Raw genomic sequence first — 25,045 nt, 5'->3', positions numbered from 1 at the left:
ATAATCCACTCTAAAATTTGAATGTCTGTAGTCGACTTGCAGTCTACAAAAAAAAGGCTTTTCTGCATGTAGTTAGAAATTGTCAAGCAGGTTGACATTTTTTCTCAGCTTAATGGATCCATTTGTACATTTTCCTGCATTTAATGTTGTATCGATTCCCCAAAGTTTTAGAAAATCTTTAGAAAGTTTCACATATGTTATAAGGAACTCCTATGTTTCTGATGTTTATAGTCATAATACAAATACTTCAGAAATGTATATGCATAAATTTAAGGTTAACTTTCAGCGTAAAAAAAACAGTAGCCAGTGCTTCTACTTTCATTCTAATCTGATTTTAGCAAAGCATTATCTCATTTAGCTGTTCCCATTTTGCATATCAAAACACTGTCCATTCTTTACAGAAACATTCCTTTTGATTTTGATATCCCATTTTACTTTTCCCATTTTGTTTTTCGCACTTTGGTTTGTTTCTTGTTTTGTTCTCTCAAGGATGGAGACTCTGATAGTGGTGACGACTCTGATAAAAGGTCATGCGAGGAGAGCTGGAGACTCATCACTTCACTTCGGGAGAAACTTCCTCCCAGCAAGCTCCAAACCATAGTCAAAAAGTGTGGCTTACCCAGCAGCGGTAAAAGACGGGAGCCTGTCAAAATGTACCAGATCCCTCAGCGTCGTCGCCTTACAAAGGACTCCAAATGGGTGACTATCTCTGATCTGAAGATTCAGGCAGTCAAAGAAATTTGCTACGAGGTGGCTCTGAATGATTTCCGTCACACCCGTCAAGAGATTGAAGCTCTGGCCATAGTAAAAATGAAAGAGCTTTGTGCCACCTACAACAAGAGAGACCCGAATGAACGAGATTCTTGGAGAGCAGTGGCTCGAGACGTCTGGGACACTGTAGGGGTTGGCGATGAACGAATCGAAGATGTAATAACCAACGGGCGAGGTATAACTGACATGGATGACCTAAAAGTGCACATTGACAAACTGGAAGATGTCCTGCATGAGGTGAAAAAGCAGAACAACATGAAGGACGAAGAGATTAGAGCTCTCCGGAATAAAATGTTGAAGATGGAGCAAGTAATTCCACTAATTTCCAATGAGTCCCAGGAGAAAAACGCTCGCAGTGCACCCATGAGGACCCGCAGTTCCAGTGAGGGTAAAGCTCTTGAGGAGAAACCCAATGGCCAACAGTCAGATGAGCAGGCGTCTAAGATAATGGATGATGATCCATCATTCCGACGTGGACATATGCAGTGGATGCGACAAGAGCAGGTACGCCTCAAGAACCTCCAACAACAGGAGATTTCCAAGCAGCTCCGGAGGCAAAACGGACCTCACCGCTTCATCCCACCTGAAGACCGCAAGCTGCGCTTCCCCTTCAAGAGTAACCCCAAACATCGCAACTCCTGGACCCCTGGCACTCATATCATTATCACAGATGAACAGGTGATTGAGTTGAAAGTTCCCAAAGAAGCAGTCCAGGAAGAGGAAGACGACAAAGGGGAGGCCGCAGAGCCCGGAGAACAAGTGGTGCCCATCGCCCACACATACCCTACTCTTCCTAGTTCCATTGGTCAGCGTAGAAGCAAAGATTTAGAGCAGGGCCATAGACACAATCAAGGCAACAAACTCCATGAACGAGGCCGTAGTAACTCCTTCAACAGCAGCCAGCGAGCCTCTGACTCTACAGAGTCCCTCAATGCTGGGAACAGGAAGCCCCCTCATCCCCAACAGGCGTTTTACCAGCCACGCTACAACCAAAACCAGCATCATTATCCACAACCACAGCATCCAACTCAGCAGTTCTACCATTACAATACTGGTGTCATCAACAACTACCAGCAGTACCCACCCAATCAGCAGCCGAGCCACCACAACAATTTTTACACGCCACCCCTTATGCGTAGACAATTGTCTGCCCCCAATTTGAAGGGCAGTCGAGAAACCACAGTGTGACTTTGTAAGCAGGGCATAGGTTCATGTACAGAATTAGTTGACGCTACAAATCACACATTACAGACTCATCACAGCATTGGACAGCTTGTCCCTATCAAGTCAAACTGTTATGTGGCACTTTTTTTAAGCAACTGAATGTTCTTGTTGTTATTTTTAGATTCAAATTGCAATGATCTTCCTGAAAAATTACCACATTAGCACCTTGCATAAGCAATTTGCTGATTCATGTTAGTTTTGCGTATTGGTAAAAAGGCTAGCACTAAGTGTGTTTGTTAAAGGTGTCCAAGCCACAAGAAGATCTCAGAACAGCCTTGATTCATAAAATAAGCATTTTTTTGCAATAAGGTTCTGGGAACTATGAGTTTTGAGAAGGACTCCCTTTAGTTCTTGTCTGTAGTATTAACTTTTTTAAATCATGGGATTTGAGAATTAAGAAGTACTTTACACTGACTTGCCTTAGTTTACCTTTGTTTTGCTGCTGGTCTTGACAGTCTGAATCAATCTAAGAATTGAATACATAACCACTACACTGCAACATTTCATACTGTCCAGTGAGAGAACCTTGAACCATAACTTGAATTTTGAGTTACTGAATTTACAATGGAGTCATGTTTGTGCATTCAAGATGCATGGGTGATATGTTCAATAAATGCTGGAAGGTTAATAGCCAAACCTTTATCCTCTTGAATGTTTCAAAACTCGTCAGAGATGCAAATTAAATTTTTACTTTTACATTTTATACAAATTATTTGATTTCATGAAGTTTTGGGTCCTTGGGTTGGTATTCCCCATTAAATAGTTTGAATATGAAAAGTGACAGCAAAGGCCTTTCTCTAGCTGCCTTGTGTAGATGAGTAAAAGATTGTGAAGGAGTGCTTTTAAAGTTTTTAAGGGCCTTATTGACTCACTAATGTGTCATTAACATTGAATTTATGTCCTTGTACTTGGCGCCTACAAATAAGTAATAGCAATATATGAAGAAAACATAATGATTTTTACAGAATTTGCATGAATCTTTAATGTGAAAGATAAAGACACCACCCCTGAATTATGTAAGAAAGTTTATTTTTCATAAAAATAACTGCCACTTGGTTTTTATTAAGTTTGGTTCTGCCTTAATTTTTGAGTACAAACCACTCTGGACTAAACATCCATATTCAAAGAGGCAATGTTTTTTGTGAAGCGCGGTAAAAGAACTGCTTCAGAGCGTGCTTTGAATTTTTTATTCCTCTAATCTGTCTGCTGCACTCTGATCCTCAATAGTGGGGACAGCCTGTTCCCACGGGATGGAGTCAGCGTTCTAGAACACTGTGCTGTTTTCTTAAATCTTAACATGATTAGAATTGCATTTGTTTTTGGGTGTCTGCTGTGTGGCAAGGGAAACCCACAGAAAACACCAGAGACGTCTCATGGAAAGGACCTCTAAGTGGGCTGTTTCCATGGTTTCCGAGACTCGTTTTGAAAGTTGTAGCATGTTTTTAAGGAAGGAAAAACCCTTGAAAGCAAAATCAGATTTGCTGGACAGGTATATGCTGCACTGCGTTTTATTTTCTCCTTTAGTCTCGATGAATTCACAGCCTGTATAAGTAATGCCACTGAGAACTTGATTAAACTTACCACTGTTTTTTTCTTTTAACACAGTAATTCTGTTCACAAAGGATTAATGTAGTTGTACGTCCTTGCGGTTAAGCCACAGTGATTTCCCTGCTTAAGCTTTGATATTATTATGCACTGGTGTGCCTCAGTGCCCAAGTGTGACGCGTTACCAGCTGCAAATTACCAAATCACATATTCTGAAATCCTCTTCATGTCATCTCCTCTGGCTAAGTGTTAGCCAAATAGGTCAAAAGTCCATGCTTCAGCATTGCTTCTTATGAATAAAGAACTTGAATGCTTTTGTTGCCAGAAATACTGCCTTATTTCTATTGAAACCTCTGGGTTTTGGTATAGTAATGCATACGTGCATAAAATACAATTACTTTCCCTTCAAAGGGTAAAATCAAGAAACTGGATCAATAAAGAAGCAGGACTCAAGTTTAAAGGTGAACTGCATAATTGTAATTTTTATAAGTGTAAACTTTGTGGCAGTCTTTTGTTTGAGCATCCAGACACCGCAACATTGGCTCAACCAATGATGTCAGTTTGGGGGCGAGGCTGTCTGTCATAATTTTTTTTTTATTCATTTCATTAATGCACGGTGCTGCCTGCTACTCTCAACTACCACAGGAGGAGCAATGTATAATGTCATACGTACAATGTATTTTTACCCTTTTTAAAGGTATGTCACTTGTCTGTTCAGTGTTTATCTATATGCAATGGTGATATCAAGTGCCCTGTATTATAATGTGTTGTTTAGGGAGATATTTTTGTGCAACATATGATCTTCAATGCTCAAAGATGTGTTGATGGTTTACTTATATTGCTGTTACATTGAACTGTGCTGAATATATAAAAATTTCAACAATGACTGAAATAAAGTGGACAAGATTGGAAGTGGAAAAAATGTGAAGGTGACATGAGGTTTGGTGAATTTGTGCTCTACGTTTAACCCATCCAAGTGCGCACACACAGCGTAATGAGTGTAATGAACACACAAACACACAGCAGTTGGGGGTTTGGTGTCTTGCTCAAGGGTCTCACTTCAGTCGTGGTGTTGAAGGTGTAAGAACCTGCTGGGTATTCACTCCCCTAACCAATGATCCCTGCCGGAACTGAGACTTGAACCTGCTACCTTTGGGTTACAAGTTCAACACTCTAACCATTAGGCCTGACTGGCCTAAAATGTACCTGCCTGAAATGCACTAACTGCTCATACAAATGTCTTTTATCTATACAAACAAATACTTAATTGCAGTTACATTTAAAGAATTAAAAAAATGTGTATTAGTAGATTAGTAGCGTGATCATTTGATCATATTACAGCTCTTAGGAGGTATGACAGCAGTCAGCCTTTAATTAGCATTGTTGACTTCAAATCCAGAGCAGTTATATTATCCATCTTTTATAAGTGGATTTACAGTTGTTTTGACATTGCATTTACAGACAGAACACTTTAATTTGTTATTAAACTATGTGGGACAACTGAATTGTGTTTAAATGTCAGGAAAATATTACATATGACCACATTTTTTGTGAAACCGCACACAAAACACCTCTCTTTATGGTGCACAGTCTGTTCTGCCTGAAACGTTTCATTACTATTTAAATGTATTATAAATGTAATGTAGTGAAATGTCTAGATGTCTTGGCGCCTTGGAAATAATTCCTGCAGCTTCAGTAGATGCAGAAGGTTTTTTTTTTCCTGTAAATTTAAAAAAAGCTGGAGTGGAGCAGAAAGAGTTTCATGTCTTGGATGTTATCATAAGCGTGTTCTCCCCATGTCAGATGACTGAAATTGAAAGTACTTTTAAGTGTTCACTATTAACCACATAAAAGTTATGGGTTTGCCTAAATCTAAAATCTAAACTAGTAATGAACTTCAGCATGTAACTCATCCTGCACCTTTTGTGCTATGCAATCACATAGACTTATATAAGGATGGGTTTGCAACATATATAGGGACAAGAGACTTGGAGGTGAGATTTTTCTGCTTGAGCCACCTCACAATGACCTAGCAACCCTAGAAGCTGCATTAGAGCTGTAATCGGTTTCGGCCCGAGCCCGACAAGTACATTTTGATTGACAGCTTTTTAAAAGCCCGAACCCGTTTACAGCCCGACATTATTTAAATGTGCGCATGCACACAACTCTTTTGCCTTTTGTCAATAATGAGTCATTTTATACATGTTTTAACATAATTTATTCATAACTAATGTAGACTAGACCACTTGGAAGTTGGAATAAAGAAATAAAATAAGTCCTCTGTGACATCGTAACATCTCAGCATTCTAGACATAGGCTCATTTAACCTATAAATATACCAACGCACCAATAAAAACGAGTAATTTTTAACAAATTAAATTAAGATACATTTTAATTTAAGATGGGTATTTGGCAATAACGAAATTAAGATAAAGGCTCCGCCGGATTTGCTTCGCACTAGCAGATGATATTTAATAAAAGAATAATGCCAACATTAGCGTAAATACTCTGTCCACATTATGCATTTAAGACTCAATGAATATTTAGTTAACATTTGAAAAACCTTTACTCACAGAGATTAGGCTAAGCCTACATGTTTTGTGGAGGAAAATGATTGAACCCACTGTAGATGTCTTCAGCGCATTCCTGCGCTCACTGATGTTGCGTCATTATTCACGCATTATTCTCATTGTAAACATGGTCAAAACTTTTCCACTCCTCAGAGTTTGCTTTAGTTGCTGGTGCAACCAAAACGTAATCACCAGGGGCAAGCCTCCGTTACACCTACTCCGCATCCATTTTTGCATCTTTCTCGTGCTCATCGAAACACATCACATGACCACTCGTTTACCTCGCAAACCAGAGCGCAAACCCGAGCCTGGCCCAAGCCTGCATAAGATGATAGAAATTAAGCCCGAACCCGTCGGGTCCCATCAGGTCTCGTCGGGTTCGGGCAAAGATCTTCAGCTCTAAGCTGCATAGCAACATTATCTTTATTGTCTATTTCTGTGTGCAAAATTAGTGCTGTTTAGTTTAACTTCAGTCCAAGTCATTAAAAAAGTAATTTAAGTATAATTGTTATTCTGTTGCCTTGAACTAGCCAAATGGCACACCATTGCTAAAGCTTCAGTGTGACCATCCTTCTGAAGCTTTATCTCCAAGGCTCAGTGAGTGTTTATCGTGCTGATATGATCGTGTCGTCTCTCTTCATCAAACCTTCTCAAAGGTATATGAGAGTAAACTGCAAGAGCTGCAGAAACAGGTGGAGACTCGCTCACTGGCTGCAGAGACCCCAGATGAAGAGGAAGAAGAGGAGGAGGAGGATGAAGGTAGTGTATTTTAAATGCTAAAATCTAAATTGTCAGGATCAGCATTTCATATTTGTGGTTGTTAAGCTGCCCTATGGCATGAAATGAACCGTATTTCAAAAGATTTTTATATGCAATGTACTGGGACATGTAGGACAACATTGTTTGAATCACATTCTTGTCCTTATCTTATCCATAACCTCAACCCAACCAAAACTACCTATACAATCAGAGGAACATTTAGAATAGACCAATAAGCTTCTCCACCTTTCACTATCCCTATAGTCTGATTGATTGAATAATGTTCTAGGAACAATAAGGTCATCATGCTTGGCAAGATCACAACCATTGACAGTATATCAGTGCCTTGCCATGTTTGACTGTTGTTCCTGGTTCGTTGCAGTGCCCTGGACCCAGCATGAGTATGAGCTGGCCCAGTGGGCTTTCAGGAAGTGGAGATACCACCAGTTTACCTCCCTCAGAGACCAGCTGTGGGGCAATGCTGTATACCTCAAAGAAGCCAATGCCATCAGTGTGGAGCTAAAGAAAAAGGTACACCAAACATTTGTCAGGCTTCAAACCATTGAACTGTTTTAACTTGAAAACCCTGAAAAAAGGCCCAAATGGACAGTCTTGTGCATGTTTATATTTGTGTGAATGTCCTCTAAAAAAGTTTTATCTTTACTGCGGCACAACATAATGTAAAAGAGCATATGGCTGAGCTTTTCATTGTGATGGCAATTTATCAGTAAGTTCTGCTATATTTACATATTCTCAGACAGATCCCTGTTGCTTTACACATTACCCATCTGTCAGCTTTCAACGGTTGTCTCATTAAAGTCAAAAAAAGCACACATAAACAGTTTCATCAGTTCTTTTTCTGTCACTTGTTTCTCTAATACTTGTTTATGCCTCTTTTTTTAGTTCATATGTGTATAACCCTTGCTGTGGAGCCTTGAGATAGAAACATTTCTATTCTTATTTATCCTGCGCTCTTACTTTGTATTTATAGCTTCAGTGGGGAGACTTGAATTCGTTTTCATTAGAATGTGGACATCTTTTGTTGTATTCAACTTAAATACATTACTTCAGTTTTCCAAAAATGTCTAAACTTTCAATCTTTTAGTCATCAACTCACATCATCCATCCTGGTTTATGTTCTTATGTCTCGTTTACATGATCTGTTCGTAGGTCCAGTTCCAGTTTGTCTTACTCACGGACACCCTCTACTCTCCACTGCCCCCGGAGCTGCTGCCTCCAGAACCAGAGAAAGAGCATGACACCAGGCCTTTCCCTCGAACGGTGGTGGCTGTGGAGGTTCAGGACCTGAAGAACGGAGCCACTCACTATTGGTCCCTGGAGAAGCTCAAGTAAGCCTCAGCCTGCCAACCAGACTTCGATCTACAGAGTTTTTTATTTTTGTGCAGTGTTATTTCGGAACAATCCATTTAGGGATCCCAAAGCTTTATTTAAAATGTTTTACTTTTTATTTGTACTTTAAATGTTGTTTAAAGTGCTTTTTGTCAGCTGTAATTGTTTCTAAGGGTGATATCTATGACATATTTGCATAACTTCTCACTAAATTTGTTTCAACATTGATTTTGTGATGTGTTATCAGAAATGTGACTTGATTCATTACAGGCAGAGGCTGGACCAGATGCGAGAGATGTATGACCGTGCAGGCGAGATGGCCTCATCCAATCCGTGTGAGGATGGAGAGGGTTCTTTGACTGGCAGTGACCCGTTCTATGACCGCTTCCATTGGTTCAAGCTGGTTGGGAGGTATGCTAATCCCCTAAACATGTTCCTGTGACTTGAGAAGTGATTGAGCATGTTATAAACAGAAATCATTATGTCCTGTGGCGTTAAATACTGTTAAATTAGGTTTAATTCTGTGAGAATTTGTTATATTCGTTTGTAAAGAGCTATTCTGAGAGGGAGCCCATAAATCATTTTCTCTTCATATTCATAATCACCTTTTTTTTTTATTCACAATTTTCTTTTTTCCCAAATTTGTATGTGCTTGTGCTTTGCTGTATGTTCATGTAAATTTTTTAATGCAATGTTTTTATCCATTTGTCATTATTTTAAACATGCATTTCATATGTAGATTGTATTTTTTTTGTTCGTCTGTTCACATTATGTGATTTTTCTCTTTTTTTTTTTCGTGTTTTATTTCCATAAACAAAATGAGAACAGTTTCTATTATGTCTTTTTAAATGTAAAAATTTACTGCCTTAATAGGATAAAAAACAAATGCAATTGATTACTGTCTGTATTATGTACCTGCTATGTTTGTTTTCTATTTTATGTCTGAAGTCATGGCCCTTAAATGTGGCTAATTTAAATAATCCTGTAAACTCTTGCTTGTGCCTGCATCCTACCCACGCACCTTTTTTTTAGCTCACCTATTTTTCACGGCTGTGTGAACGAGCGTCTGGCCGATCGCACTCCCTCGCCCACATTCTCCACCAGCGATTCTGAGATTACTGAGCTGGCCGACGAAAGGCAGAGCGAGATGGAGGACTTCATGGATGATGAGGCTTTCGTGGACGACACCAGCTCAGATGCTGGGACCGAGGAAGGCTCTGACATCTTCAGTGATGGGCAGGACCCCTTCTATGACCGTTCCCCATGGTTCATCCTGGTGGGCAGGTTGGTGGCGGCCACTGCTCAGGGGGAAACCTGAAAAATGAGGGCTGGAAAGAGAGGGAATGCATGTGAAAGAGAAATGGAGACAGTTTTGTGACTCAGTGTGCAGCTGTTAATGGTTTAAAGATAGATACATTCAAAACTAAAATTAACTGAATACATTTTCTAGTAATGTGAAATCAGATCTGATCTAGGAAGTGGCTCACACGGGTATAACAGATTCCTCCTCCAGTTCTCTACAGCCTACATTTAACCTCCATCTGTCTGGTTTGGTTTAACATTAGTACTCTAAACATTAGTACGCATTTGTGTTTGTTTTCATTCATTGTATTTATTTTAATCGGGCTGTCAATCAATTAAAATGTGTAATGGTTAGCGTTCAGTTTTTTTTAAGGCAAGAAATCGAATATAAGGAAAGAAATGCAAATGTAATAATAAAATTCAATAATAAAACCATGTTCTCAGCACTTTATCTTACATAGGTAGAGTTTTAGCCACCGGCCTGCCACATTTGTTCTCTGCTGGAGTTCACATTAACATTTTTATGAATGACAGTGTTTTAGTTATGGGTGATATTGCACTTCGTCTCAATGGTAATTAAATTTCACCATACAAGAATGCAGATTACTTTTGTTAATTATCCCATCTGGGTTTAGAAATAAATCTCCCATACAGAATGAAATCTCCCATACAGAATGAATTCCTCCATTGACTGAGAATTAAATTCCCTGCTAAGGGACTATTGTGAATGAATGGGTCTAAGACACAAGGAAAGCTCAGATCAGTTTATAAAATTTAAACCTTGATCATGTTGAAGCTATATGATTGTTACAATATGTTATATTAATCCCATCTGTTAACACATTAACTTTGATTTACAGCCCCAGTTTCTTTATTTTCATGAACTTATTCATTTATTGTGCTTGTATATTAAAATATTAAATTGTGTTCATTTGTTTAATGTTTTTTATTTCATTTTGTCTGTGTTCTTTTTTTCCTTTAATATGAATTTTCATTCAGTGTACTTAAGAGCTGTTATTTGTCAGTCCGCTGTAGGAGAGAGAAGGATAGAGGAGGAGAGAGGCAACATAGTCTGGATGGATGCAGAGGCGTAAATGGATCTGCGTCATTGTGACTTCACTGATGCGCTACAGTTATAGCTCTCCTCCATCTTAGCCTTGAGGCTGCCTACGGGGAGAGGAGGAGCTCTGACTGCAAACAGCTCTTGAAATTCAGACTATGTGTGCCCCCTAGCCTCTGAAAATATAAAATATTCTAATACAATCTCTCTCGCAACAAACCATATTTCTATGGTCTACAACATAATGTATGAGTTATTCAGTTGCCCTTTTTTTTTTCTTTTTTTTTGCCATTCAGTTTCAAGGTTGACAAATTAGTTTGCTGTCTTTTGTTATTTAGTGCCATGTTTTGTTTGCGTCAGCTCAGTGAAAGTGTCTGATACATCATATCCATTATTCTCTGATGGTGTTAATCAGGATTATGGAGATGAACTCGTGGCCCTGCAGTGAAAGGAAGGCACTGTGTGTAACAACTAGGCTGTTTTTAAACATCTCTCCATATTATTACATATGATACATTTTGTGAACGTGTGTGCATGAGACTGTCAGGCGGAGATGGCTCTCAGGGCAGTACTATAATTGCCGTTCTTTTTCCTCCAGAGCCTTCGTGTATCTGAGTAACCTTCTGTATCCTGTGCCTCTGGTGCACCGTGTCGCTATAGTAACAGAGAAGGGAGATGTGCGAGGATTCCTGCGTGTTGGGGTCCAAGCCATCGCTGGTGAGCGCTGCTCTATATTAATGAATTAATTAAGGCTTGGCTCAGATTTAATTAAGCACAGTTGATACTTGTGTCCTTATTCTTTTGTATTTGTGTTTTTGCAGCCGATGAAGAGGCTCCTGATTATGGATCTGGTGTGCGTCAGTCGGGCACCGCTAAAATTTCTTTTGACAATGAGTATTTTAAAAAGGTATGAGCCCCCCCCTATCTATCTATCAGTCTATCCATCTATCCATCCATCTATCTATCAATCACATTTTAAGGCCTGTTCATCCATAGTTGAATGAGACTTTACAACAAAAATATTTGCTATCATTTTTCACAAAAAACCTATTGTCTGATAAAAGAGTTTTAATTCCAAACACCGACTCAGATAAATTGTTAACATTTGAAGTTTAGAAATCTTGCCTCGGGTTTGAAAGTTGTACTAGTTTCTAAAAGGTTTGAGTTGTTGTAATGCATTTTTGTGATTGCTGCCTTTATCATTTTATTTCCTCTTCTCTCTTACACCATCTAGAGGGATTTCTCCTCTGTGGTCATGACCCGCTCTGGCCTCTCTTTGGAAGAGCTGCGTATTGTGGAAGGTCAAGGTCAGAGTTCGGAGGTCTTCACCCCTTCAGAGGAGATGAACAGAATAAATGACATGGGTGAGTGTAGATGCACAGGCCAGCTGGCAGCCCCTGCGCTCTGAACAAAACCGCTCCGTCCGAGTGAAAAGAAATGCTTACACATCCAGACGATGCTGTTGTGTTTTGCTATGCAACCCGAAAGCTTTGGGACCAAACTGATCCTTCTAGCAGGTTTAAACCGGTCCATAAAAGAAGACCATGGAAACAATATAATCAAATAATATAAAAACAACTATCAGCCTGTTCCAGTTTGCCAGCATTTTTTGCAGTATAACTTTTTTTCAGAAACACCCTCTAATAGTGGTGATAAATAGCGTAATATAAAAATAAATGTAACTACACTAGGTTCTATATAAAATTGTTATGTAATAAACAATAAACAAATAAACAATCAATTGTTATAAAATAAAGTGCTTGATTTAGATGATTTATATAGGTTTTTTTTTAAATGGAATTAGATTATTCCACACAGTAGAAAAAAAATAGAGAGAATTTTTGACCAAGAAAAACAAGATTAACATTTCTGCATTTAGCAGAGCTCTATGATTTCATATAGAGTAAGTGTATTTTTTTTATAATAAAGAATTTTTATAGCATTAGATGGTTCTACACACACTGAGATCCATTTAATATTAATGAATGTGTTTTGTGTCTGAAAGACTTGAAGCTCGGGAACGTGGACACAAAACTGGGTGAGGGTTTGGCAGAGCATCTGGAAGTGGGCAGTATCTTCACTTTCCGTGTCACCGTTCTGCAGGCGAGCAGCATCCCGCCCGAGTACGCAGACATCTTCTGCCAATTCAAGTGAGTCAGTCTGTTTCTATGGCAGCCCTTCTTTCCTGTCTCATTGGTCTTTATTCAGACAGAGCACACACACACACCTCCTCATAAATCACGCAATCGCACAGTCACGCTCCTCTCAGTAATCCTGTCTCATGCTGCCAACAGTTTCCTCCATCGTCACGATGAGGCGTTCAGCACAGAGCCCCTGAAGAACACAGGCAAAGGTGCCCCGCTGGGCTTTTACCACGTACAGAATGTAAGTGTTGAAAGCAGTGAGAGAAATAAGCTTTTAAGGAGGAAATGTAACATTATGGTACATAACTGATCCTTAGTTGCTCTCATTTTCATCAGGCTAGCTGCGTATGCAGAATTATGCCTCATTATTACACATGGTTAGGCAAATACGCATGACGTGTTGTCAACTTATTTATCTGGTTTTCACATTCAGATCTCAGTGGAGGTGACCGAGTCCTTTATTGAATACATAAAGACAAAGCCAGTTGTGTTCGAAGTGTTTGGCCATTACCAACAGCACCCACTGCACCTCCATGGACAGGAAGTGGTCAGGTAACAACCCGCTGTCCACTATCACACATTTGATAAACATAATCATATGTTTAGCTTAAAATCAGTCAATATTTTGAGGGCCATTTACATTTCAGGGCCATAACCACATTAAAGGTGACTTTTCTTCAGTATTCAAACCTGTCAGTGGTATTTGTCAGTGACCGATGTTATACAATTTTACACTTGTCAAAATTTGATCTTTTATAGTTTTTTTATAGTGCTGTAATGTTTTTTTTTTCAGTCTTGGTTTTAGTGATTTTAACCCTTCAACTTAAACTCATTTCAGTTAGTTGCAAAATTTCAAATTTTCTTTCAAGTTTAAGTTTGTCATTTGCTATTTATATATTAATTTATTTAAGATTTATTTCAATCGATTAATAGATTAATAGATTTTGTTTAAGTTAACAGTAACAATGCTACATTGTACTTTAAAGTATTTAGTTTTGACAGGACAATAGCCTTAGATGCTGCTATGGCATGAAAAAATAAAATAAAAAAGGATGACAGGAAAGCTTTTAAAATGTAAGATGTCCAATGTAAGTTCTATCAACACATTTACTTATTTTAACAAATTAAGTTTTCCCTTTGTTATTGACATGTTGATGGAGCTTGATTTGTGTTTAAATAAGTAACTGAAACTGATATATTGTATAGTTGTTCTACAGTGTATCTTAATTGTTGAAATAAAACATAGTATGAATATAGCATTAAAATAAATGTTCTCATAATCCTGGCTATGTGATTATGCCCTTGGTGGATTGATTAAATCAGCATATTAGAGATTGATTAATATTAGTATAATCTTTTTACGTCTGATTAATTTTCTGCTTCTCTTGTAGCCCTTCTCAGCCTTCCAGAAAGTACTACCCCCCACCTATGCCTTTGTCTAAACCAGGTATGATGGCAATTACTATCTACTACTATCTCCATTAGTCTTCGTAAAGACATCACATGTTCATTAAGTCAGCTTGAAGGGTCTTAAATTTGCATAAGTAATAATAATGCAGATTCCTTGCATAATCCTCGCCCGGAGCTTGTATGCTCCTCTATCTCCTTTCTAATTATTCTTGTAATTCATCACATTATTCATTAAATAAGGAACTACCTCGCAGTTCACAATGCTGTGATCTGTAACGTTTTCGTTCGATACAGTTATCTCCTCCCAAAAGGGCTCCAGATCTCATTTATGCAGCAAGTCAGTTTGAAAGACGCAGCTATCAGCCGTTCCTGTCCAGACTGTTGTTGTTTTTTTTGATAGGGAACAAAAATAAAACGGAGGCTGTAGCCTTGAAGTGTCATCAATCCTGACGGTGTATTGATCTTCACCCCGAGCTGTCAGTCTTTTATATCACAATATGAATCTAGAGGTGCTACAGCTCAGTTGGAGATAATTGGAAAAGCTGTAGAGCTCTTTGTGATTTCTAGATTGTAGATGCAGAGTGTACAACTAAAAACTCTTCACAACTAAAAACTCTTCAGAGTGCCACTCTGGAATTTAAATAATAATAATAATATTCTCATACAGTGGCCCAAAAAATACTTGGACAGTTTTGGCTGCTTAAATCACCTAAAAAGGTATGAATTATATAGCTTAAGATTACAAAATATCAGTCCAGTTGGCATTTGACATCCAGAAATTTTCAAATTTTACTAGCATTTTGAACATTATATTTACAATTTCTTTATATTTTATGTAAATATAATAATATATAATATGATTTATTTGCTTTAATAGTACATATGTACTTGTTATGTTTATTATATATAGAGCATTAGTGTTTAAAATTTTGGGGTTGGTACAGTTTTTATATATATATATATATAATGAACTGTCTCTTTTTATCAGATTAATATTCAATTAAAAGTATTAATTTCTTTCATAAAGAAAAAAATTAATCATACCAACCCCAAGTCGTTAAACGGTAGTACATATTTTATATTTTATCTTCAAAATAAATGCCACTTTGATATATAACATTGTTATAATGCAGAGACATTCATACATTTTTTTTAAGTGCACAAATAGTTTTTGGGGCAACTGCATACTTCATCTTTCCATTTACCTCCATCTTTGTCTTTTTCATTTCAATCCTCGTCCTCACACACAACCTGGTGTGACCCACCCAGACCACACACGTAAGATCGAGCTGATCAGGTACCTGATGACCGGGTACATGCACGGCCAGTTGTTGGACACGCTCTCAGAGCACGCCAATGCACTGGCCTCCACGGCCGTCGCCAGCTTGGAGGAAGGGGCAGATGAGCTGTCCCACTTCCCCTTTCTCCCTGTACCCAACAGCCCTGTTCTCAGAGTGCCCAAACATGACGGTTGGTACAGAGCCTCTAATGCGCGGAGTAGTTAAGCTGGATAGTGATTGGCTCTGTGCTGTGCTTTAATGTACTGTGACTAGTGTGACAGAATCCCAGTGGACGTTCTTTGAAATGTAGATATTCCTGATCCTGAAGATATAAAGCTATAAAGGTTTTTCCTTGAGTTGCTGTGTTTTGAAGTGTCACTCTCCCTTATTTTCCCTCCCTGGTTGATCTAGAATGCTACGACAGCTGCTTGGTGTTTCCTTTTGTGATACTTTGAAAGTGCACTGCTAATTAAATCACATTAGGTGTTTTCCATATGTTCTTTCTAGCTTCTTTCATGAAGCTTATTTTTTTTGACACAAGTTACACAAGTGTTTTGTTCCGTCTCTGAGAAAAAGGTTTCTTGCAGCTTTCCCCCAGCTTCACTGTCTCCCACCTCATCATACTGTAGAAATACAGCAGACTGCTGCAGGAAATGGAGTGCCGCCCTTCAGCTGCAGTTTTAGGAGAAAATCAGGCTGTATTGATTTTCCTGATGTAGGGTAGAATTTCTTGTGGCTGGTTTTCTAGAGCCTACATAATGACCGTCCTTAAACCTGATGCTTTGTGTTTCCTCACATTACCTGACTCAAGCTCATATTGCTTATCTGTCATGTTCAGCATTTTTTTTAATGGATTAATAGAACCTGGCCTTTTTAGTAAGGAAATTAGGCTTATTTTAAATTAATCGGTCATACGGTGCATCATATTCCCGCCCTGTTAACATTCTATTTTCCTTGCAGTGCCAGCCACCAAACTGAACACCATCACCAAGTCTAACCTGGGTCAGTGTGTGAGCAAGTATGACCTGCTGGCCTGGTTCGAGATCAGTGAACTGGAGCCCACTGGGGAGTAAGTCAACCATATTTATATGTACATGCAGGCCCAGTATTTTTGGTTAAAATGGTTTTACTCTCATGGCTTAGTCAATAATCAACATTTGAAGAGAAATTGTACATTTAGTTTATATATATATATATATATATATATATATATATATATAAATATATAAATATGTTGCTATAAATGTGTTTGTGATTTATATGAATTGTGTGTTGTCTATCGTAGTTATATTCCAGCTGTAGTAGATCACTCAGGAGGTCTTCCCTGTCACGGCACATACCTTTTGCACCAGGTATTTAATCTTAATAGGAGTATAAATATTTGCTCTTAAAATGATATGGCTACAATTCTTTTATTAACATTATCTTATTATAATTGTAAAAATATGCTGAATATAGAAATATGATGTACTGGAAACATCAAAAAACTGCAAAAACAGTTGACCAGGAAATTGTAGGCATTTGTAAAAAGTGAATGCATGATATGTTGAATAGAATTATAGTGGTTATATCTGAATATTAAATTCTGTTATCATTGCATTAAATTTTTTATAGATCTGTGCATTGCAATGCACTTTGGTCTCATACATCATGTTGCTCTGTCTCCCTGTTCTATTAATATTGAATTCTCTCTGCAGTTGCAGTCTGTAAAGCTGTAGTTTAGCTTAAAGATCATGTTCACTGTCCGAAGTCAAGGACGTATAAATGATTCAAATTGAGATTGCTTTTAGTAACCTGTGCTGATGTGTGTTTTCAGGGCATTCAGCGTAGAATAACAGTCACTCTGATCCACGAGAAGGGCAGTGAGCTGCATTGGAAAGATGTCAGAGAGCTGGTGGTTGGTCAGTACAGATTTTGTCCTAAAATCCTAAATGGAAGCTGGATTGCTCTATTGACCAATCTGAAGCTAGGACCTGAAATATCCATTTTATAAAGTGTATTACAAAGGCTACAGCCATCTAACTAACATCGATTGTTGTCTGTTGTAGGTCGAATCCGGAATAAGCCGGAAGTGAATGATTCGGCTGCAGACGCAGTCCTGTCTCTCAACATCATCTCAGCTAAAAACTTGAAATCTTCTCACACCTCCAGCAGGTATGCTGTGTTCGCTCGCCACATTGGTTTGATTGATCCGTGCAGTCATTGGAAGGTTGTCTGTTTCTAAACGGCATAAAAGGTCTGCAAATGCTCTACTCACCCAATGCAAATCCATATACCCAACTGCTTAGAATTCAGGAGAGCATGTTGAATATGAGTCACTGTTGTCTTCAGTGAGAGGGAAAATCCTGCAGGGAGCATCTAGAGCGCCATCTAGTGGACCAAACGAGAAACAGCTATTTAATCAACGTGCATAGTGCCCCATACAGCTCTACTAAATATGAAAATTAGCTTGTTGTGTTCTTTTAATGATGCCAGGTAGCTTTTTTTTTCATTTATTTCCTTTGCTTATTTAATCTGAATGCTGCTTTTTGTCTTTTGATTTGTAAATATTTCTGTTGCCTGACTGTTTCTGCTTGTTTTGTCTCCCCTTTTGTTCTCGTCCTTTTTCCTGCTGCGGTTGGATTTGCTCAGCCTTTGTATTGATAGCGATATTGCTAGGTATCTGACCCACCTCATAAAGCATTTTTTACCATTAAAGTGCTTTATGAGACATTTGTGATCTGTAGGTAGCCGTAGCAAAATGATGTATCTGTGTCATTGTTTTTCTGCTTTTCTCTGAACTCATTCAACACGATAGTAAGAATTAAGGTGAAGTATTACAGGTGGATTTGGAAAAGATAATTCCCCCCCCCCCCCCCTAATGATCAAAACTCCATTTCTTTAACAAGAAAAAAAAAACTCAGTGGATGAATGTAGGTCTGACCTTTACATTTGATAATACATTATACTGCATTCACTGTATTACTAAATTTGGCTTATTAGCAGCTGAAATCTGAATTGATGAGTCTAGATGCAAGCCTTTGTGCATCTATGTGCCATTTAAACTGTGAAATGAGAACAAGAGAGGGAGGTGAGTGAGTGGAGAAAGAGATGCAAGGATATTTGAGGATGAGTCACCTACACCAGTCTCTCTCGGTGTCTCTGTCTCGGTGTCTGTTCATGTAAATCGTGTGCCTTTTGCTTATAGTCATCACTGTGCTGTAGTCCTGAGTCACACACACACACACACACACGCACTGCTTCAAGCTCACAGCAGATCACTAATAATGTAGCACCTGACAGCACCCTTGTGTTGTGTTCATTGCTATGTGACTCGAGCACATCAACAAACTATTTAGGCACAGAGATCTCTCAACCGCGCGTGATGCAGCTGGCATTACACCTCATGTGTTTCACAGTGTTAGAGGAGAATGCCTGTCCATTAGCACCGTCTGTTAGCTGAAAGTTTAACTAACGTGGTAGCCTGATGCTTCTAGATATTCACTGCCATATGCAGTTTAAAGTCAGCATGAAATCCAAATTGAACCTATTTACTTAATTCATATTTTTGGTTTTGCTGTGAATGCTTAATTGGTGAATGATAAATACGGGATGTTAAATTAAAGCTAAACAAAGTAAAAATAAAATCTGTTCATTTTGAATAATAATCACTTTAATAAGCCTATATTTCTTCTTCTCATTGTATATTCGGTTTCTCTCAGAAATGCCTTGTTACAGAAGTAAAATGGGTTGTGAATGTCCTTTCATGTTGTCTTTATGCACATCCACACTCAAACTCGTGCTCAAACAATAGTATACGGCACAATTTAACACTAGAGCACCAGTAAATATATAAAATATGATTCATATTGTTTCTAAAGTATTTCTTCCTGTTCAGGACGTTCTACCGGTTCGAGGCTGTCTGGGACAGCTCCCTGCACAACTCTCTCCTACTGAACCGTGTCACTCCCTACGGAGAGAAGATTTACATGACCCTGTCAGCCTATCTGGAGGTCAGCCTCAACTCTTTTAGTTTTCGACTAGTTCTTTAGAAAGCGGTTCTATAGTATTGACATACGTGTCAACCTCTCCCCTGCAGCTTGATCACTGCATCCAGCCTGCCATTATTACCAAAGACATCTGCATGGTCTTCTACTCCAGAGATGCTAAGATCTCTCCTCCACGCTCACTGAGGAACCTGTTCGGCAGTGGCTACTCCAAAACCCCTGACTGGTAAAACAATCAAACTAAAAAGGCTTATTTTATCTCTCTTACCACCAGAAAGGTCAAATGTGTCTGAAGGTTAAAATACTTTTAGGACATATCCTGTGTTGTGGTATGCTATACTCCATCGAAAACTATTTTAAATAGCATTTTAGAAAGTCTTGTCAAATTTGGCCTCATATTAGACCAAAGACTACATGGAATATTTATACTGTTAAATTAATTTCTTATATTGTAGGACTATTTAAAATGAATTGGTGAAGGCAACATGTTAAAAATGGTGAAAATGAAATGGCTACTAGTTTCAGGACACACTCCATTACAGATTCATATACATTTTAAGATGAAATTGTGAAATTTATCAAAGAAAATGTAAAGGATATATTATGCATCAACTGTCACAACAAAATGTGTCTTCAGAAATGTTGTTATTTTATTTTATAGAACCTTTTCTAACACTGTTTTCTGATGTTTCTGTTACAGTAATAAAGTGACTGGAATCTATGAGCTTAGCTTGTGCAAAATAGCTGACACAGGAAGCCCAGGTAAGATTTTCCTAAAAATACTAATGGTTTGTTAAGTTTGAGATTAATTGAGATTTAAATGTGTTGTTATTTTTATCCAGCAAGGATGCATTGAATTGATCAAAAGTGACAGGAAAGATATTTATAATGTCACAAAGTATGTCTGTTTTAACTAAATTCTGTTCTTTTAAACTTTATATTCACCAAAGGCTTGGTTAAAAATGTATCAATGTACCGTTTTGACAAAAATATTAAGCAGCTGTTTTCAACATTGATTATAATAATGAGAAAGGTTTTTTGAGCAGCAAATTAGCATATTTGAATGATTTCTGAAGGATCATATGACACTGAAGACTGGAGTAATTTAACATTATGAATTATTTTAAAATGTCAATAGAAATCAGTGATTTAGAATTGTAATATTACAGTTTTACTGTATTTTGATCAAATCTATTCCTTTAGAAAACCACAAACTTTTGAATGATAGTGTAAATGATTTAAAAATAATATTTATAAAATATTTTACATATTTTACAAAATATATATATATATACACACACACACACACACACAGTAGGAAATAAAATTAAATATTAACAAGTTCCAAAGGTTATGTTTTCTATCACTAACCCCTAGAACTCGAACTTTCAAAAAAAAAAAAAAGATGATTTTTTTCCCCCACTTTTTTGGAATATTGATATATTTCCCATATTGATATATTGGGCCTGCTATTGAATCAATGTAATTGTTCATTTTCAGGTATGCAGCGACGGAGACGGAAGGTTCTGGATACATCTGTGGCGTATGTGCGTGGAGAGGAGAACCTGGCAGGCTGGAGACCCAGAGGAGACAGTCTGATCCTGGAGCACCAGTGGGAGCTGGAGAAACTCGAGCAGTTGCATGAGGTGAGGACAATAGACAAAAGATCGTGACTGAGCAGTGCCACACTCTTTGTGTAAGAATATCTGACAGGCAGTGGTGATCTCCAGACCTGATGTCCTTCTCTATCCTTGTCAGGTGGAGAAGACGCGTCACTTGCTGCTGCTCCGTGAGAAACTGGGAGAGACGGCTCCTCCTAAATGCCTGAGTGACTTTCTGTCTCCCAGTCTGAGCAGCGGCACCCTCAGCACCTCCACCAGCATCTCCTCCCAGATCTCCTCCACCACCTTTGAGAGCGCCATCACACCCAGTGAGAGCAGCGGATACGACTCCACAGACATAGAGAGCTTGGTGGACCGCGAGAAGGAGCTGGCCACTAAAGTAAGAGACTGTATAAGTACTTGAAATTGTACTGCATTCCATTTATAGGCAGATGAGATATTTATATGATTTGTCTTGTTTACGAGCTTATAGTGTATAAGCATTTTAGTTTAAATCAGTGCCATTAAGGTGCATTTTATCTGCTTACATGCTCCCTTGGAATCCATCAATGCATTTTATCTCCTTACAAATAAATCTTTCTCATTACCTGTGTACCAGTGATGCGCGGGTTGATCCAAAATGCGTTCCCCCGCGGTTACAAGTCATCCAGAATTTTTTTTAATGATATTCGGGTTGCAGTCGATCGGGTCGTTTGAAATAAAGATGCCAATTAAACTTTTGTAATTTATATAGTACTAGACACAATTTTGAAATACATAAGCCTACACTTATTGGCTGAATAACTGGCGCGATTATAGAGTGACCACCTGTCCCGCTTTACGTTGTACTGTACAGCAGTTTTACCCTTTGTCCAGCCTCACGCAAATTGAGCATCTGTCCCGCTTTTTCATTCGACCCTGCCTAATAAAAACACGGATACGTCCATAGGCGTACTGTTAACTGATGTCCAATAGTGCAGAGGAGACCAATAATAGCGTTAGCCGATAGGCTGAGTCATACGTCAATCAAACTGTTGACTGGTGCACGAACGCCTCCTCAACAATCTCAAATTTGAGAGCGCACGCGTGCTATTCGGTCAGGTTAAGCAGCCATGGCCACTGTGGCCACGGAAAAAAGAAGATGCACTTTTAATAGCGAATGCACCACTACATACTCTTGGTTAAGACCTGTAGATGGCGAAGCAGAGAGAGCTTTTTGCATTTTATGCAAAAGCAGTTTTTCTGTGGGACATGGTGGAGAATGTCGACGTGAAGCGACATGTTGCATGTGAGTACCACAGAAAAAAAGCACATCATCAAGAAACATGCAAATCAGTGCAATCGGTTTTCAATGAACCAAATGACCCACAGACTGACGAAGTTTCGGCAGCAGAAGTGATGAGCATTTATCATACCGTACATCACATTCATATCGCTCTACTGCAGTAACAAGTTAGCCCCATTCATTGTTCCAGATTCTGAAATAGCTAAGAAAAAAGCTGTAGAAACTTTGGGTGATATTTTGGGTCAGGTAATGTCTTAATCTTCTAGTCGGTGGGTTAAAAAAGAAATATAGGCAATATATTACAGAAAGCTTTAAATGTCTACTTTTAAACGAAAATATTCAAACCAATATAAATAGGCTACTCTCTGATCATGTAATATGAAATGTGCATTTCTCTCTGGTGTTCATGACTAGTCCGCATCGTCAACTTCATCTTAGCAGCGACACAGAAAACACCAGTTTATTACTCAACAATTAAATGTCTCCTTGCTAATTTAGACACATTCATAATCATTACTTTAACCGGTTCTTTGTGGCAAGCCTTATGTGTGCGGTCATAACGCTTGTTATCCTGTAGGCTATAGCCTATTTACGTAATTAAATTAATATAAAGGGGCGACGCATTTACTACTTTTAAAAAATGCGGGCCAGGAAGCGGGTCAGGTACAATATTTTCTTTTTCTTTTTTTGCGGTCCGAGTAGCGGGCGGGTGCGGGTTGTTTATACACTGACCCGCGCATCACTGCTGTGTATATCTGCCTTGATGCCGCCATGTTTGTGACATTATTTAACTGCATTTCTTGACAGTCACATTTCTTAGTTGAAAGTCTGACTCAATTGACTTTCTATTGCACTTTTCAAAGTAGGAAGTTGGAAATTCTGACTTTCTGAGTTGAAGTGAGGATAGCTTAAGGCTGGAATACACTACACGACTTTTAAAATATGAACAGATTTTAAAACACTGGGCATCATACACTTACAGACTTTGTAATAGTCAGAGGAAAAACTGGCCATCATACACTATAAACGACTGAGGATCACACACAACCAGACTTTAAAGTTGTTCCAGTCGCAGCAAACTCACACAGAAATGTGAGAGGGAGACACGTGAAAAATGAAAACAGGATGTGTTTTAAAATATAAAACATGTTTGATCTCCTCCGACTGGATGGAATCAAAGTCTGAAGAGTCTGTAATCATCATACACTACACGATTTTCTGTATAGTCTGTCAGATCGCCCACCCCTAGTTGTAGTTCTTTTAGGGATGGGTGATATATTGCATGCGATTGTCACGCGCATTTAGTCAGTAAAGCCGGTTTCCTGATTAGCGGTAAATCGCCATCACCTGCTTTCAAATAGAGCGGCATTTAATACACAGAGCCGTAGATCACTGGCAAGGTACGCAATATCGCGTTCATTATCACAGATGAATTGTGGACATCTATGATCTATGGCTCTGTCTATTAAATGCCGCTCTATTTGAAAGCAGGTGATGGTGATTTACCGCTAACCAGGGAACCGGCTTTACTGACTAAATGCGTGTGACAATCGCATGCAATATATCGCCCATCCCTAGGTTCTTTATATTTTTGTAACTGTGATACAATTTTATTCATTTTTTATTTATTCAGTTCAAAAGAACAGCTTTTTTTGAAAAACATTATGTAACATTGACACTTTTGATCAATTTAATGCTAAATAATAGCTTTAATTTCTTTAAAACAAAAATAATATTTTAACCCATACTTTTTGATGGAATCGTATAATGGATGTCTATTAGAAGGGATGTATGTTTATGTCAATGTCAATTCTTTGCAGTGCCTCCAGCTCCTGACACACACTTTTAACAGTGAATACAACCAGATGTGCAACAGCATCAGTGACTGCAAGGTAACCTGGACCGGAACAATGAAAAAACAGTTTTGTATGAATTGGAACATACGCGCTTTAATGAAATAAAATAAAACCTGTTTTTTGTCTCTTTCAGTTATCGGATATCTCTCCTATGGGCCGTGACCCATCCGTGACCAGTTTCAGCAGTGCTACACTCACACCCTCCTCCACCTGCCCCTCTTTGTCAGACTCTCGGTACGGTTCTGATGTAAAAGCACACATGATAAGCTCAAAATACAGTCTTCTAAAAGTGAAGTATCCTGTAAACATCTGTCTTCTCCAGGACCCCTGAAGCTAACTCTCGTGCCACCAGCCCCTCATGCTCAGACTATGAGAACTTCCCCATGGTGCCCATTCTGGAAACGTCCTACCTGGCCCGCGCCGGCAAACACGAGTTCCTCAACCTTGTGCCTGATATTGAGGAAATGAGACCTGGGTGAGAGTTTTGATACAGCTGACAAAATCTAGTTTTGTTTATTCAATTCTCACAAAAATCAAGATGAATTTGAACACTGAAATCGTTCAGTTAAGCTGTCTCGTGTTGCAGTTTCCTTAAAAGGGGCAGCAGAGATGTTTGTATTGTACAGTAACATGCTGGTCTGAGATGTCCTCTTGTGTTCACTCAGGTCTGTGGTATCAAAGAAGGGATTTCTCAGTTTCATGGAGCCCCGTTCCAACTCCTGGGTGAAGCACTTTGTGGTGGTTCGAAGGCCATACGTGTTCATCTACAACAATGACAAGGACCCAGTAGAGAGGGGTGTGCTGAATTTATCCACTGCCCAGGTGGAATACAGTGAGGACCAGCAGGCCATGCTCAAGGTAAAGCCTCGCCAGCTATGTGGAAATCAACTGTTTTCTCTGTA

At 38.6% G+C, this 25,045-nt stretch overlaps 1 protein-coding gene across 1 annotated transcript in view; it reads left to right on the top strand.

Moving 5' to 3' along the window:
- The window catches only part of kif1b (kinesin family member 1B), an 81,096-nt gene that overhangs the window by 51,826 nt on the left and 4,225 nt on the right, over positions 1-25,045 (top strand). Inside the window, exons 22-47 of the mRNA XM_059540444.1 lie at positions 6,767-6,869; positions 7,252-7,400; positions 8,040-8,218; positions 8,490-8,630; positions 9,252-9,503; positions 11,180-11,298; positions 11,403-11,488; positions 11,816-11,945; positions 12,587-12,731; positions 12,876-12,966; positions 13,159-13,277; positions 14,117-14,172; positions 16,376-16,484; positions 16,701-16,767; positions 17,232-17,316; positions 17,464-17,569; positions 18,047-18,073; positions 19,293-19,407; positions 19,494-19,627; positions 20,102-20,163; positions 20,902-21,047; positions 21,160-21,402; positions 24,108-24,179; positions 24,277-24,377; positions 24,466-24,618; positions 24,809-25,001. Coding sequence (XP_059396427.1) covers positions 6,767-6,869; positions 7,252-7,400; positions 8,040-8,218; positions 8,490-8,630; positions 9,252-9,503; positions 11,180-11,298; positions 11,403-11,488; positions 11,816-11,945; positions 12,587-12,731; positions 12,876-12,966; positions 13,159-13,277; positions 14,117-14,172; positions 16,376-16,484; positions 16,701-16,767; positions 17,232-17,316; positions 17,464-17,569; positions 18,047-18,073; positions 19,293-19,407; positions 19,494-19,627; positions 20,102-20,163; positions 20,902-21,047; positions 21,160-21,402; positions 24,108-24,179; positions 24,277-24,377; positions 24,466-24,618; positions 24,809-25,001 — 3,183 coding nt within the window. The remainder of the gene's footprint in view (positions 1-6,766; positions 6,870-7,251; positions 7,401-8,039; positions 8,219-8,489; positions 8,631-9,251; positions 9,504-11,179; positions 11,299-11,402; positions 11,489-11,815; positions 11,946-12,586; positions 12,732-12,875; positions 12,967-13,158; positions 13,278-14,116; positions 14,173-16,375; positions 16,485-16,700; positions 16,768-17,231; positions 17,317-17,463; positions 17,570-18,046; positions 18,074-19,292; positions 19,408-19,493; positions 19,628-20,101; positions 20,164-20,901; positions 21,048-21,159; positions 21,403-24,107; positions 24,180-24,276; positions 24,378-24,465; positions 24,619-24,808; positions 25,002-25,045) is intronic.

The sequence above is a fragment of the Carassius carassius genome, chromosome 46 (genome assembly GCF_963082965.1).
Source record: "Carassius carassius chromosome 46, fCarCar2.1, whole genome shotgun sequence".
In the NCBI taxonomy this organism is placed as follows: Eukaryota; Metazoa; Chordata; class Actinopteri; order Cypriniformes; family Cyprinidae; genus Carassius; species Carassius carassius.
This window is presented reverse-complemented; position numbering and strand designations above follow the sequence as displayed.